Genomic DNA, 16,496 nt, shown 5'->3' with positions numbered 1-16,496 from the left:
CGTGAGCCGCGGGTAGCAAGAGGTAGACACGCTGCTCCTCCCTCCCAGCCCGGCTTCTCCTGACAGGGAGGGCAGAAAATAAGGATTTGAGAGGAAAGGTTTCCCTTCCCGCTCCGCTGGCTCCCCGTGGGAGGGAGCGGCAGGCAGAGGCTGCTCTGACAGTACGCAGCGCCCTTTGTTTGGCTGGGCGTGAGAACGCTAGTGAGATGAGCAGCACCTTACATGAATGCTAACTGCGAAATAAAATTAATGAACTACCCTTTAAAGAAAACTAAGCAAAGCCCAACCGCAGAATTAATTGCCTGGGATCTCGCTAGCAGGGCTTGCAGCACGTTACGCGGCTCCCCGGGCCCCCGGCTCGCAGCGCCCCGAACCCCCGCCCCGCCCGGCACAGCGGCCGCCCCCCGCCCAGCGCCCGCCGCCGCGCCCGGGCACAGCCCCCGCCGTCCGCACGGCAGCGCTCCCCGCCCCGCCCCCCCGCCCCTGCAGGCCACCGGCGCCGGTACCGCCCCGGCCGCCGCCCGGGCTTCCCCCCGCCCCTGGGCGGCAGCGGCGCCGGCCGGTGGGAGCTCTCCGAGGTGCTGCAGCGGCGCCGCCCGCGGGGCCCGTCGCTGCGGGCCAGCGGTGGCGACGGGGCGCTCGCTCGGGGCAGCTGCGGTCCCTGCTGGGGGTTTGTTTTCGCGGCGGCCCCACGCCGCCTCTCTCTGTTCTGCCCTGGGGAATGGGGATGGTGGTTTCGCCTCTCGGTAGGCTGCTGGGAGAGCGGTGCCCGAGCAGCGGGCTTCCAGCCGGTGGGAATGGCTCCCGGCGGTGGCAGGCCCCTCGCAGGGGCGGGCGTGCTGCCTCGCTAGCAGGACAGAAGGCAACGTGCCTTTTATCCCAGGCAGCCAAAACACTGCAAGCAAGGGGTGCCGCAAGTTCTGCTTCCTAGAACATGTAGAACGCCTCGCTGTTATATTAAACCATATTTCAGTGGTTGAAAAATTGTATATTTTCAGACATGTATATTTGTATAGAATAATTGCTTATTCTATGTTGTACATTTTAATTTTTCTGGGATCTATATACTTTAGATAATGTGTAAGTCACGGATATTCTATATACTGAACTCTATTTCCAATGAAATTATGGCCTGGCCATAAAAGCTGGTTCAAAACATATTTTGGAACATTTACACACTTGCTGCAGAGCATGGTTTCATCCTAATAACTATGTCAGTTCTCTCAAGCTTCTTTTCAGTCTTTCTGAACACATCCGATTGGGACCAGCTTCTGCCTTTCCACATTTTTTTACAACAGTACCAAATGAGTGCCATCAAATCAGTATGGCAATATTATGTGCATGCCTTGGATTCTCTTTGCACCAATCTCATTGATTACAAAACTGGAGAATACTGGACTCACGTCAGCTAGCAACCTAGTTATGGGACAAGCAAGTGAGTGAAAATAATGAAAATACACCTCATGCATTTTGAGAACTATTTACATTCTGGAAATGAATCTGATCTTAAACATCCCTTCACTAACATAACATCTCATTTCGTCAGTAGTATTCTTCTTTCCTTAAGAATACATTTTTTTCTTCATTCCTAGTTAATTACTAACTTCGCTCAGTATAAGCTGAGGGAGTGTATGGTCCACTGTACCGTATGTCCTTTCTGTGCAAAGCATTTGTAAGGGTTGTTCTACACACAGTTTTCCATCAATTGCCAGCCTGATGAAGTCCTTCTGTGGACACCATTATCACAGAATAAAAATTACTCCTTCTGGATTAGCTTACTCTATTTCGAATGTGTTTGAAGCACACAAACTTGGAGTTATTCTGGTAAAGTATGATGTTTATTTCCCGAATTAACTTGCAGGTATGAAGAAGTCCCAACAATGATTATAATAAGCACTTAGTCTTGAGTATATTAGAAAAAATTACATTGTTTTTTGTTATTTAGTTTCACTGGGTTTGTTAGTGCTAATATAGAATGGGCTCACTATTTTTCAGTTTTTCAGTATTTTTCAGGCAAATCACAGATCACCTCCCACTACAAAATGAGCAAAAAATACAACATTTCAATGTGATTATTCTACTCACTATATTTTGAATTACACGTGTCATTATTCAAAAGGCATCTGGAAAACTTTAATGTGCCTGGTGCTGATTATTTTCCATTGAATGGAAAATTTCCACTGGAAATAAGAAGAAAGAACGGTATAGCCTTTAACGAGCTTTAAGTGGGACTTGAGAAATGAAGATACTTTTCCAAATCTTTGACCTTTTTTTCCACCATTGCACTGACAGGTAATGGTTTACCCTTCCTCCACCCTGCCACCCCTCTCCCATGTGCCCATCGCATGTGCAATTCATCTTTTTTTTTTTTTTTTCCATCTCCAGGTTAAACCTGTGGGCTATGGTTAACTGTAAGAGGAGCATATTGTTGAGTGAAGCCCCTTCTGCATTAGAAAGTACGGGAGTCTGTTGGATCCTTTAAGAGGTTACAGGTGGGCCATGCATGCCTTAATACGTGTTTATGTATCGACGCTCACGTCCCACGTCAGTCTCTAAAGGTACAGAATCTCTGCGAAGAAGATCCATAAATGATTTCATACATTTGCTTAAGTTGAGTGGTGCTAAGCACACTTTCTGGATCTGGAAGTAGCCTCCTCTGTCAATCTAGAAACAGCAAGCATTGCCTTTTTGGCCTTTTTAAAAATGTCATGATGAGCGACAGACACCTGCCATGTATCTCAGCATATGATTTGCATCATGCTGGTTTCGATCATGGGCACATAACAAAGGGCAAAGCACCATGGCACAAAGATTTGATTTAAGACCAAGTCAGTCTGTTGTGGGTTTTTTAAGACAAGCAGAATTAGACAAGCAGAACTTGCATGTGACTACTCTAGTCCTGTGGCCCAATTAACCCACTGCTGGTAGGAGGCCACAGGCTTTGTATTGACTTTGCAAGGCTTCAGGACTGAGGCTTGGTTTGTCTGAGCTTTTCCTGATGTGTCGGTGGCTTTCTTTTTACTTTCTTCAGCTGTAACAGCAGTATCTCTAATGAGCAGGTGGCTATGTCTGTTTTACTTTTGCTTAACCTTGTATGGTACAACTGCATTGTCCTGACTTAAGGCTCTTACACCATCCTCTCTGTCCTGGTAACACCATGGACTTGTTGCCTTGCCCACACACCTCCCCATCCCACCTAGAACTTACACCACTTTCTAAAACCGATACTCTCCTCTCTTCCCCCAGTTATTTCCTCCCCTCCCTGTTAGAAAGCTGGTTTGGATTTTTTATGGAGAGTGATGAGAAGTTGTACTGCATAAAATGAGATATTTATGACTAACAATGATGTAACGTAGAGGAATACAGACCTGGTATAACAGCAGAGTCCCCCGAGAGTGCAACATAGGGCACTGTAGAGGAGGCATAGGATGATACAAAAAGGGGCACAGCCTTAGCACTGGAGAACTCACAGCTATGAAGAGCTCTCCAGTAGTCAGCTAAAGCAGTGCAGACCTGGGAGCTGGGCAAAGCTTGTTTAGAGATAACACAAAGAACAAGTATATAACATACATAAATGTCATCACAGATAGTAAAATTGGGTGTAACATGGAGTTGTAGACAAATGAAGAAAGAGCAAAGTGTAAAGGTGTGTTAAAAACCATGTAAAAATAGTCCCATAATAGTTCTTTGCTTTTCTCAGCAAAGAACTTGTTAGGAAGACACCGATGACCAGCTTCAGCCCTGACAGCCGTTGCTTGAGGAAGGCCGGCAGTGTCAGCCCTAGGTCCCAGAGGGGCAATGGAAGGGTAAACACAACACCAAAAACAGGACAGACAGGAAGAGCGTGTCTACAAAAAAATGAACTGTGTTATTATTTCTGATACTTTTTTTGTAGCAGCATTCTTTAATTTCTTTTTTTTTTCTTTTGTTTTCTATAGTAATTAGCTCTCACCTAATACCTATTTGATTACACTGTTATTTCCATTATACTAATTCTGAGTAAGGTGTGTTTTTTGTTTTTTGTTTTTTGTTTCTTTCCAGAACTAAACTCTGTGCATAACATTAGTAATTGGAGCAAAGGATGCATCTTTTGGAAATTTGGGCATAACAGTCTCTCCAAGGTCCCAGACGGCATCTGGCAGTCAGAAATAGAATAAAGATATCCTGTCTCCCAGCCTGGCACATTAACCACAGGACCATTCTTCCTGCCTTTGCTTTATTTATTACATTGAAATAATTATTATGCATACTGAGCTCTTTGAAAGTACATTGCTATAAATACTAGAAAAGTGAGCGCATTGTGATTTGAAAAATACCAGCTCCTGTTTTTCAGTACATCATTCAAACCATGGAGCCATTATGACAGACCCCAGGGAATCATACTGCCATGACTCACGGTCCGTTAATATACAATTTAGTGGACATCAGTGCTATGACAAAGACAGGCGCTGCATAACAAAATGACAAAGGTGAGTCCTGCACAGCTGAGCAATCTTTTTCTTTTCTCAAAACTCGGGGCTAACCTGCTACTTACTGGTCAGCTGGTTACTAATGAACGTGAGCTTTCAGAAACATAACCAACTTGCGTTCACCTCTGGACTGCCCACTTAGCTTTCCTGTGGAAAAACTCTTTCCTGTGGAACTACTCTTGAGCCTGCTGAGCCAGACTCAGGTTCTTTCTCAGTTACTGAGACTATCCTGCACACTTGGTTTCCTTAGACACTCCTGCAGTCCACTTTCTCCCCTTGACTTCCCCTTAGGCTGCAGTGTACGATTATACCAACTTGTGACTGGAGACAGATATTGCAGGCAGGTCTTCTGATGCTCGCAGTTTATGCAAGGGCAAGGATGTTTCTTTCTTTCTCCCATGACATGAAACATCCCTGAAATGCCTGGTCACTAATGCTCGGGGATCTGCCTTCCACAGGAATAAATCTCAGGCTTGTTGAGGTAAGTGTGAGTCGGGCGTTTAAATATCTTTGAGGAGCTCGAGTAGTCAAGTTTACATGAGTGAGTAGCCATGTGTAGATGCAAGCCAGATGGCGTGTTAGCTGGAGCACTCTTTGAGAACACTGAGGACACAGAGGTGGAAACAAATGCAACACATGAGAAGGAACAAGTGCATTTAGCCGCTACTTGGGCTTGTAGGCTGACAGGGCTGACGGCTTACAGTTGACAATACTTTAGCATACTGTAAACACAGTTCACCTGAGGGTTAATTTCTGCAGAAAAAGTAAACATGAAACCAGGAGCTGCCATTTTTTTTTTGGTCCTTTTTTGGAGCACTTTCCTTGACTGATTTGACAGCCTGAACCCAAAGTGAACTTCACTAGCTAACAACATATGTGAATTGATTTTTGGATCTCCAGGCAATTCCTACTGGTGCAAAAACACTGACCACAACAGAAAATAATTTGTAGAGAGGCAAAAGAGTAAGCTGATGGAGAAAATCATGTTCATTAAAGTAACCAGCCATGTCATGGGCTTAAAATGGGAAAGGCATGGAGGAACAGGAGCATTCAGCATCACCTTTACTAGATGGTTTCATTCACAAAAACTCGTGGGTCAACCTTCTCCCAGAGCTGGGTCAGCCTTCTCCCAGAGTGATTAAGCCCACAAGAGTAAAAGCTTCTCACAGCTCAAGAAATACGCGTCTTCAGCAGTCCTGTCCCAAAGTGAACGTCTCTAGGTAGACTATGATGCACTTGGTGAAGCCAGTGTAACATGCTACAGTTCTGTACTACTTTGCATTTACAAAGGGCAAAGTGATCTGTCAACAACATTTCTATTTGCAACTTTTTGTGAAGTTGTAGCTGGAAGGTATCAGTTTCAGTATTATATGTGAGGACACCAACGTACAGCAAGATTCAGCAGTTTAGCATTATTTATGATCTTTGAAATAACACAGACCTTGAGAGTACTGGAGATGATTTCTTATGTGGTAAGTCTTCCCAAAACTCAATATATCCTCATCCCATGGGAGCTTCTGCCTCTTTTAAACCATCCTACCTCAAAGCTCACCTAGCAGAGAAGGCAATTCCTTAAGATGCAGCAACTACTGCTAGCTATGCCTGATTGAGACCAGCATCTGTAAAGGTTGAGTGGCTTCTTTTTAGTTAATTTTTTACCCTTTTATCTCAGTCTTTCTTTGCCTGTCCTTCGTAGGCGATTTCTCACGGCTGCGAATGTTTTGCATAGGAAGGTGATGTGCTCTAAGATTTAAGTGGTGTATTGATCAATCTTCCCTCTATTTTTTTTTTTTTATCCTTGATTTACCAGATATTTTAAGTTAAGAAGGAACGATATCTTTTGCAAAGAGGCTGGCAGCACGCCACAGCGATGAAAGATATCCTTCTAACTGGAACAAAGAGGGATGGTTAGGGATCCTGATCCCAGCAGGGGCTATATTGGGATGCCTTATGTGCCTAAAATACTGGTTCCAGACAGACACCTAAAAAGCCAACCCAACCCCACCCAACCCAACCCAACCCAACCAACCCCCCAGGCCCAGACTCTATGGTACCTTGTGTAGCGACGGGTGCCGGGTGGATGGGGGTGTGAGGGGCTGTGCCATGGGAGCAGCAGCGCTTTGCTGAGCACAGATGGGGTGAGGCAGCAGGGAACCACACCGCGTCTGCAGGTCTGTACCCCACAGAACGGGCCCGCAACGCGGGGCCGGGCTCCCCGAAGCCGTGGCACCCGCAAGCGGCGCTGAGGAGACGCTCAGGGCCCGGCTCCGCACCCGCCTGGGCCCCGCGGGCCTCAGCGGCGGAGCCCGGGAGGCGCCCGGGGCGGCTGGGCCGCAGCGGCCCCTCAGGCCCGTGTCCCCGGGGGGCGGCGGGGACTGCGGCGGGGCCGGGCCTCCCCCCTCCCGTGCCGGGCGGGGCAGGAGCAGCAGCCCCCGCTCGCGGCGGGGTTGCCCTTGGCCCCGGCCCTGAGGGAGGTGGCGGCGGCGGAGGACGCAGCAGCCGCCGCGGCGCCTCGCCGCCTCCTCAGGAGGGCACCCCTCGGGGAGCCGAGCCCGGCGAGCGCTTAGCGCCTCGCCCGCCCCCGCAGCCAGGCCGCGGCGGTGCCAGCGACCGCCGCCGCAGCGCGGCGTCTGCGTGAGGGGGGGCCCATGGCCAGCCCGCCGCCGCCCTAGCCGGCCGCGGGCTTCGCCTGGCGCCCCGGCTGCAGCATGCCGAACAGGGCCGGCCTGGACACGGCGCTGAGGATGTCCCTGCAGCGCAAATCCTCCAAGATCCACTCCTCGGCTGGTGAGGAAAGGACCAGGCGGGAGGGAGCGGCGGCGGGGAGGAGGCGCCGCGGCGGAGGAAGGAGCGCGCCGGGCAGGGACAGGCGCCTCCATGGCCGGGCCGCCCGCGCCCCCTCCTCCTCCTCCTCTTCCTCCTCCTCCTCCGCCTTGCCGGGGGCGTTCGGCGGCCGCGGCGGCAGGCTCGCGGTGCCGCCCCCGCCCGGGGCTCGCTGCGCGGGGGGAGGCGGCCGCGGCCCCGGGAGCGGTGGGGCGGGCAGCCTGGCCCCCCCTGCACGGCCCGGCCCCAGCGCTGCGCCCCGCCGCCCCGGTCACTGCACCCCCAGGGCCCTTGCACCCCCGGGGTGCACCCCGCGCAGGGCCCGCAGCCCCCCCTGCAGCCCCAGCCCACCGGGCACCCAGCCCCCAGGGCCCCGGGGCCGCCCGGGCCCCGCTGCACAGGCAGTGCCAGCCTTTGCCCTGCGCCGCCGGGCTCGGGGCAGGTCGGGGACAGTCCGACAGAGCCCGGGTGCTGCCTTGTCGTGATGGCACCGTGCAGGGGGCAAAGTGCTGTGCCCCTTCTTTCTCTGGTTCTGATGGTTTCTGGCAGGAGAATCCCTGGGTGTGCATCTGGTTAGAGGACAGCACCGCCGGCGGTGGGCAGGCGGGGGTGGGTTTCTCAAGAGGTTCGTGTTGGAAAATGTTTACCAACTAGTTCATAAGGAAACAGACAAAAAATGGGATACTTTGAAGGTGTAATTCTGCTCCCAAAGGTCTTCCGCTGACTTCTGTAGGACCAAGGTGCATTCAGAATTCACTTGTGGTATCTGTTTTACTTGGGGATAGATGAAGCATCAGTGACATTGTCTGTGACTTACAAGACAGGCCCAGTAAAAAGCTGAGACACCCATTCCTGTGCAAAATACTTAGGTGCCTAGTACAGTCTCTGCGATGAGTAAGGGTGCAGTATAATGCTCCTTCCACACCTTGAGTAAGGAATGGGATTTTGAAACACATTTCCTTATCGGCTCTACTTTGGGTTAATTCTCAGAGCATCTTGGAAAGCATTTGCTGGATTGCTTTTGGGTGATGCTGAACTGGAAGATGTCCTCCAGCCACTCGTCGCTGTTCAGCCCATGGAACAAGGGTAAAGCAAGCTTGAAGGAGAAATTACCTTCCCTTTGGCTCCTCTGCGCAACCTGGTCACTCTAGTAGCATTCCCCTGTTTGGCCTCACTGGTTGCTAATAAGGACAGAACCTCAGGGACTTCTGCACAGCTGCTGAAGTAAGCAGGATGCTAAGCGAAGAGAGGCGTAATGCCAGCTCATAGGACATGGTAAGGTTTCAGAGTAGGATTTAGCACATTACCAGCTTTACTTGCCTTCAGCGTTAAGCCATTCAGATGAAACAGTCGCAGTTAAGCAGATTCCGTTCTCCTGTGCTTGGGGTTGTGTCCAGACCTACAGTCCTATCTGAAATCCTGTCCTGTGACAGGGAGGCTCCTTTCCCAGAGATGCACTTTGGCAGATCTGTTTGTGACCTAACATTTGGAATCCAGGCCTAGGTGCCCTTATCCATAACCAGCCCTTCAGATGCTGAATGACTGGCACTTGGAGAATGTTTAGCTTGAACATGGCTTACATAAAGAATTTAAGCTTCAGCATTTGTAAATCATAGTTGTGGATCTAGGTGGTTAAGTGGCACCTCAGTCGTGCCCTGGGTGCCTGAGGCACCCATATCTTCCACCATCTGGGATTTATCTGTAACAGCTTTAGATTGTTACATGTTCCTTTCATTTCACCTAAGTGAAATCCAGATTAGATGATACTTTGAAGAAAGATGTGGGGTGCTGGTTGCTGATTAGCATTAAGATCACTGCTTTTCAGTTGTTGAACAATATAGTTTCTGTTTAGAATATTTTCCTGAAGGATAACAAGAGTAATATCTAGATGGATATATATATGTCATGCCTCTAAAAATACATAACAGAGGTTTGTGTAACTTGTTACATAGACTTATTAAAGGCTGTGTTTGTAGTTGGCTTGGGACAACCAGAGCCAATCTCTCTGCCACCCAGTAAGAAGGTCCTTCCTACATATTCCCGTCGCCTTGCTTGCATCAACATTAGCCATCAGATGGTTACATGGTTGCCTGGATCAGTGCCGATGTGCCTCTCTGCCAGCCTGTATGATCTTGAATGGCAGCAGGGAAGAGACACAGAAAGACAGGAGCGCTCTGTTTTTCTCAGCATGCTCTCTGTGGGAGCCAAACAGGTTCTTATGAGGGACTCTGGGCTGTGTGAACTGGACTGTAAAGGTGCACATTTGGAGACTGAGCTGCAGTTTAGATGTGGTTGCGTGGTGGCACTGCAAAATCTGAAGACCTTTCTGAGCTGAATGGTGTGGAGGGGGGACGGGTCACCCTTTTGTTAGGGTCAGGTAACCCCATCTTCATCTGCTGTGGGTTTCTTGGCAGCTATGTATCAGAATATTCTACCTTATTTTGTTTTTAGAAGAGGTGTTTTCTGCTTTAAATTCTTGCAGTTTGTTTTTTAGTCCTGTTTACTCTTGAGGGTGTTTTGGTAATCTTAAAGTATTAGCTTTTAGTTTGGGTCACATATTTATTTTCATATTGTGTAAAGTATTCCAGTAGCTTATAGATACTCTTCTTTAGTCAAGACCAACACTACATCTATGATGGTCTAATGATGTCTTTTCACGTCAGATCCAATCGTGATTTTTTACCTTTCTGCATTTTGTAGTGTGGCTTCCACATGTGCTAATACAGTATAAAATGTAATTGGTGTATTTGGTAGGGTTTAAAACCCGCTTAGCACCAGTACAAAGGACTTCACAGAAAAGCAAATGATGTGAAAAGGAGAACCTGGAGATGGCAAGTCACTTCCTGCCACTCAGATGATCAGTCCTCTTCTTTTTTATGCATTTTCTCATTAATCGATTTTTTTTTTTGCTTTGTACAACTATATCTTTTTATTGCTGTAATGTTGTACCAGCTGAGCTAAATTGATTAGATTTAAATTATTCTCAAAGAGGTCTCCAGCTCTTTACTGTCGGAACCACAGACATCAAAGACTAACTTGTTCTTCTCCTTCCTGCCTCCTTAAAATCACTAAAAATACGCAACTGTCAATAAGACATTGGATGATTATACAATATTATTTTTATTTTTAGGGAAAAAAAAACAAATTCCAACTTTAGAATGGATTAAAGGTACAAATGATCTTGATGTAATTTACTGCAGTCTTTTTAAAAAACTGCTCAGTGGTGCATATCATCAAGAAAAAAATATTTTGAGTGCAAAGATAGTGACAGATACTTTTCCCAAGACATAAGGAGCTGAAATGTAAATGCGATTTCATGGTATGAAACTGTAGTCTTTCTCTACCTTTCCCATATGCATTTCCCCTGAGATATTTGCTTGTGTTTATGCTCTGTATTTGGTTTTAAGAACAGCGACTGTCTCTTAAGAGTCTTACTCCCTTCTGATTGTAAAGGATCTGTCTCTTTCTTTTGTCAGAGGAATGTCTGTGTAAGAACCTCTTTGGGTTAGATCCTATCTTTGTGCTGTGATGCTACATTACTGTGATTGCAGCTGTTGGGAAGTGTCATATGGAGCAATTATAATTGCACACAGGCGTTTCTGTTTTGTTCAAAGCTTTAATCTGTAGCCATTTACAGGTTAGACATAATTCCTATAGATATATATAAAATGCACAGTAGCTATAGGTGAAAGAGCAAAGTAGTCAGCTTTGCACTATTTACACATCGCCAGTGCTGCTTCAAAGAATACCAAGTATTTTGGTTGGCAGAGGTCAGGTTCAGACTGTAAGAAGCACAGCGAAGGCTGAAGCTTTCACTGTGAAGCTCACTGAAGCCACCTGTTCTGACGGGATATCTACATTTTGCAGATCAGCAGTGGTCTTGCGTGCATATTTAAGCAAACAGACCCTATGAAAGGGGTCAGCACAGTGCTGAGCTAACAGATTGCTAAAATGTTAACATTTAAATGTTTAACTAAGAGCAAAAGCTCTCTTCTGCTGTGAGAAATGTACCTGGCAGGTGTAGTGACAGTGGGCACTAAACAGAGGGGTGTACTTCCACAGCAATTGCATTTAATGCCTGTTAACGTTACCAAGGATTACAGAAACAGCTAGCAAGACGATTGCAACCATAGTGTTGGCGCACAGCAGTTCTACTATCCAACAATAAGAAATTTTTCCAGGTGAAGACTAAAGTAGGTGTGTGTTTATGCACACATTCAAACTGTGTGGTAGCAATTCCGTGTGTTACAGAGCACCTGTTTCTTTTCAACCACGTTTAACTGGCACTTAATGTAGTATAATGTGCAGCTTGTTCAATCACATCAAAGGCCCAATCCTATTTCTGTAAACACCAGTGACAATTACGCCTTTTCAGCAAGACCTCATCACAGTAAACCCCATGTTTTATGTTACTACGTTTCTATAGTGGCACAAAGCGGAGGCTTTTCAAGCAGTGTGAGATCTTGCTCAACTGTAAAGTGAAGTGGTGACAGTGATAGGGCCAACTGGAAGAGGCCAGCCTGAACTACTGTCTTGGATAGCTTGCATGAAGCTTGTCTGGCTGTGAGAATTTGCATTAGGATGGGAGGGAATTTAAAATACATCTGTTTACAACACAAAGTTAGAAGAAGATGTATGCACAGTTACTGTGGAAAAACTTAATAAATAAACAAGGTCCTAAGTAGTGTGGCAGAAGAAACACTTTTTTGGCTTACTGTGATGGGGAGGTGAGGTCAAGAATAAATCTGTTAAAGATCAAACCACTCAGATGATGGGGAACACAGTTATTTAGAAATTAGTTGAAGAGGTAAGAGATTTAACTAACCTTCAGTTTTTAAGAATAAATTAAAGGAAATGTATTTAATAAAAATAAAATTCTCCACTGCACTGTATAGCCAATACATGAACTCTCTAATATTATGCTATTTGACTATGTTCATAACTCCACTGAAAACAGACGCATGTACTGTCTATTTATATGAACTGTTTTATTTCTTCTCTGCTCCACTCTCTTTCCACAGGACTTTTGTTTCAGGTTTTAGTTCCCTAGCAGTATCTGCTTTTAGTGGACTTCCCTGTGCTGGATGAGTCAGCATCCTTGTTTTCTGGGTAGATCTAAAGGTACTACCCTGCTAGTGTGATTTGGTGGTAATGCTGTTGTAATTCCATGCAGGACTAGAACGCCTGACAGTAAAGTGATTGCAAGGAAGCCTGCTTGTCTGTTCAGGGTCCTAGAATATCTCTAAGACAATGAAACTGTACTTACTGGGTGCAGAAAGAATAGTCTTTTAGTATTGCATTTTCATCGCCACAGGGTTTGAGTACAGTCTTGATCTCGCCAACTCTGTAGAGACTTTTTCTGTGGGAGTCTACGGTATCAGAAATTATGCTGATTTAAAGCATTCCTTTTTTTGTAAAATATTTAACTCTCTTTCCCTCCCCAAGAAGTTCCAAGCTGACAGCTCCCATTGACGCTACATGATGTTTTGAATGATCATCTGAAAATTAATGGCAGCATCTCAAACTGGTCGCTCTCCAGTTAGTTACCAACTCACAAAGCATTTTTATTGTAGTGAAGATTTGCTGAGGGCCCTATTAACAATCGTGTCATCCCTTTCCGCTCTTCTGAAAGGTTGTCAAGTGATACTCTGCAGACTTGCTACATGGTGGTACTCTTTGCCGTTTCATTTCCCTTTGGCCATTCTTCTTTGAGCTGTCAAGTATACCCTCTAAATAATCTTTGAAACTGAGAGGACTGATTTGCTACTTGTGAAGTAATATTCTGAGCGCCTATGTTAGATTTATTACTATAATACTGTTTCATATGTTTTCCTGTACCATGTTGCGTTGTGGCACATTTTAATTAGTTTGTAGTAGTACAAATATCAGAATATCTGTTACAGACGGTATCTGTAGAGCCCAGTTGCCGACAGGTTCTTTTAAGAGACAGTTAATCACAAAATCTTTCTTGTATGTATAGTTGATAGGGCAGAGCAATATATTAGACTTCAAAAAGGCAGCTGAACATCTCTGCAGCAACCGCTTTCTGCTTCTGGGACAGCCATTAAGTGTGGCTTACCTCTTTATCGACAGAAATGTTTTCCTTTCTGCCCTGGTTTCTGCTGGGATACAGTTAATTTTCTTCTTAGTAGCTGGTGCAGTGCTATGTTTTGGATTTGTCGTGAGAGTAATGTTGCTAACACACTGATGTTTTAGTTGTGGCTGAGTAGTGCTTACTCTAAATCAAGGACACTTCAAGTTTCCCATGCTCTGCCAGTGAGCAGGTGCACAAGAAACCAGGCACGAGCACAGCCAGCGCAGCTGACCCGAACTAGCCAGAGGGATTTTCCATACCATAGGAATGTGCTGAGTATATAAACTGGGGGGAGCTGGCTGGGGCCGGCGGGTTGCTCTGGGCATTGGTCAGTGGGTGGTGAGCAACTGTATTGTGCATCACTTTGGGTTTTTTTGTTTTTCTCTCCCCCTTGGATTTTATTCCTCTCTCCCCCTCTCCTCTTCATTACAGTTATTATTGTTGTTATTATTATTTTATTTCAATTTTTAAACTGTTCTTACTTCAACCCACCGGTTTTACCTTTTTCCGTTTCTCCTCCCCATCCCAATGGTGGGGGAAAGTGAGTGAGCAAGCAGCTGCATGGTACTTAGTTGCTGGCTGAGGTTAAACCATGACATTTTCAGTCTCTTATCTTTTCTAACTAAGCCTTTTGGAGCAGTTGCAGGTCTATAAGACATGACATCTGAGAGCTTTAGGTAAATGATTCTCAGCTGGCACACTCAAAAGGATAACTTGTGAAATATTGTTGACATGTGGAAGATTGAGGAAAAATGTAAAATTGTATAAAGTTTGGTTTGTTTGGTTTTTTAATGAAAAAAAAAAAAGTACCAGTTTTGAAAACTTCTTATTTGAACGGTATTTGTTTGGAAAACTTCCGGATTTTCGATTAGCATTATTGCCACCTTTTCATAATGAATTCTGTCTACTAGAAAAGTTCCTGGGCAGTTTCTTTCCAGCCTAAGGAGATGGTAAGCTTCCTGCCTGTTTAGAAGCTGCTGGCTCTCAGACCACTGGTTGAGACCCATGTCTTACCATGGCAGTAATTCTTGATTCTGGACATTTTAAATGTGAATACTGGAAGCCAGAACAGAGTGAACACACCTGAAAACAGAAGATGCTAAGTTTTGTATTTTAAGCCAAGGCACGATAAGGCAAAACTGACATTATACAGATTTTAATGAGTGAGCCAATCAAACTATTTGCACTCCAAAGAAGCAACAGAATCCATATAGTTAAGGATGAATGTCACATACATGTATATGAACATGTATATGACATTCAAAGGAGGTTTTCCAGACAGCTAGAGGTGTTTCTTAACAATGTAGTTATCCTTGCAGTGAGCACTAAAGCAGTTTAAATTAGAAAGAACATGAAGTGTCAGTAAATTAGTCCCAATACTTCTATGTTGTCATGAAGAATCACAAGACATGCTGTGGATTTTTTAATATATTTCCACTGCTTCCCACCCTCACATAGGATATTTTTGTTACTTTTAGTTCTAATTATCAATGTGGAAATTGTTGCACTGGGGTATCAGTGTGAATAAATGGGAACCTGTCTTCCACTTGGCTAAAATGGAAGAGCCATGATTGCGTCAGACTTGTAATTCATAACAGATCCAACAAAGTACGTCAGTTTGTTTTAGCCAAAGGCTTGGTCTGATGAAGCTGCCTTCTTTTAGAGGGTTGTAAATCAGGATTAACACAACTGAAATTACTGTATAGATTCTGTAAGGGAGAGAAGGCAGCCTTACGTTTTGTTTAGAAGTGCCTGGAAGGTGTTGAGTTTTAATTCCTAAGCTCTCAAATGCAGATGACCAAACCCATTTATTTGATTTCATTAAATAAGTAGGTAGTCATAAAAAGTGAAAGCAAAAGTGTTTTGTCTCCTTACAATAACACCACCCTGATTCATTTGCTACTTTGAATAGAGGGAGGGCTCAGGTGTTATCTCCTGCTGACCCAGCACTGTTGTACCTATTCATGCGAAGCACAGTGAAGGTAATCTAACATCCCGTGCCTGTGAGATCTAGGAACATTCAACCTAATGCTTATAAAAATATATAAAGATACATGAAAAAACACCCCAGGCTTTTGTGTGCCTTTAAATACTTGAAGCAAATGTCACCTTAATGTAAACGATACAGTTTATTTGTAAATGGGAGACAAAAGGTGCTGAAAGTATATGCAAGGTCAACAGCAGCCGTCATAACTGAAACAGATGCAGAGGCTACATCTGCATTTGTCGTATCAGTTACACAGGTGGGAATCAGGACTTAAGCTGGAAGCTTTGAACTGAAATCTCGTTGTCATTTGCTCAACATTTCTGTATCACTAGGAAGGCTCAGTGCAGTTCCTGCTTCAGTGGTCCCGTGGCAACTAAACTGAAATGGATTGACCTCAATCCTGGTGCTTTGTTTTGAAAAGAGACAGGAAGACAGAGGAATTAAGGTATGCTAGTGCTCCCCAGACTGGGGAGAGGGCCAGTCCTGCTTTACAGATTAACAGTTAAATCTTGGTCCCAGAGTTTCACTAATACATGTCTGCACCTGGAAGCCATCCTTGTACCATCTGTCTGCCTGGTCATAGGGGGAAAAGAGAGCTTTCACAAGAGTTTACCAGACTGACAGGAGAGGAGAAAGCTATTCTTCCTCCCTGTCCCCAGTCAAAGTCATCCTAATCCTGTGCAGCCTGAAAAGTGGGAACTATTCACTCTTCACACCTTAACTGAAGTCCTGACCCTTGCTGAATTTTCCCCACAATCTTCAGTAAGTGAAAAGGTTCTTACCCTCTCTTTTTGCTGAAAGCAATTCTATTTACAAATCTGAAATTTGCTTATTTGATCTTTCAAAAGATTTTAAACCCTACAAACCTTTATTAGGGTAACAAAAGGGAATGATCAGTCTTCAGAAAGAGAAAGGAGTGGCTAGAAAGATCTGAATGATTTGAGGAGAAAAAGTTGATTTCCTACAGGAAAAACATGAAGTTTTGGGGGGTTGGGGTCCCCAATTAAAGACACTTCAGGGAAGTGCAGTTATTGGTAAAACTATTAACATGCAAATGCGCAGAGGAACTCATTATTTTAAATGTGTTTCATATTGAGAAACTGGAGTTGGACATCATTTCACA

The 16,496-nt window shown here is 45.3% G+C and overlaps 1 protein-coding gene across 1 annotated transcript in view; it reads left to right on the top strand.

Annotated features, from left to right (window-relative positions):
• The first annotated feature begins 6,924 nt into the window (after window positions 1–6,924).
• The window catches only part of ATP8A2 (ATPase phospholipid transporting 8A2), a 349,977-nt gene continuing 340,405 nt past the window's right edge, over window positions 6,925–16,496 (top strand). Inside the window, exon 1 of the mRNA XM_055702611.1 lies at window positions 6,925–7,256. Within this exon, the coding sequence (XP_055558586.1) occupies window positions 7,178–7,256 (79 nt within the window). The 5' untranslated portion in view covers window positions 6,925–7,177. The remainder of the gene's footprint in view (window positions 7,257–16,496) is intronic.

Source organism: Falco cherrug, chromosome 2 (assembly GCF_023634085.1).
Source record: "Falco cherrug isolate bFalChe1 chromosome 2, bFalChe1.pri, whole genome shotgun sequence".
Classification (NCBI taxonomy): domain Eukaryota; kingdom Metazoa; phylum Chordata; class Aves; order Falconiformes; family Falconidae; genus Falco; species Falco cherrug.
Note: the sequence above shows the minus strand (reverse complement) of the source record. Positions and strands in the feature narration are given on the sequence as shown.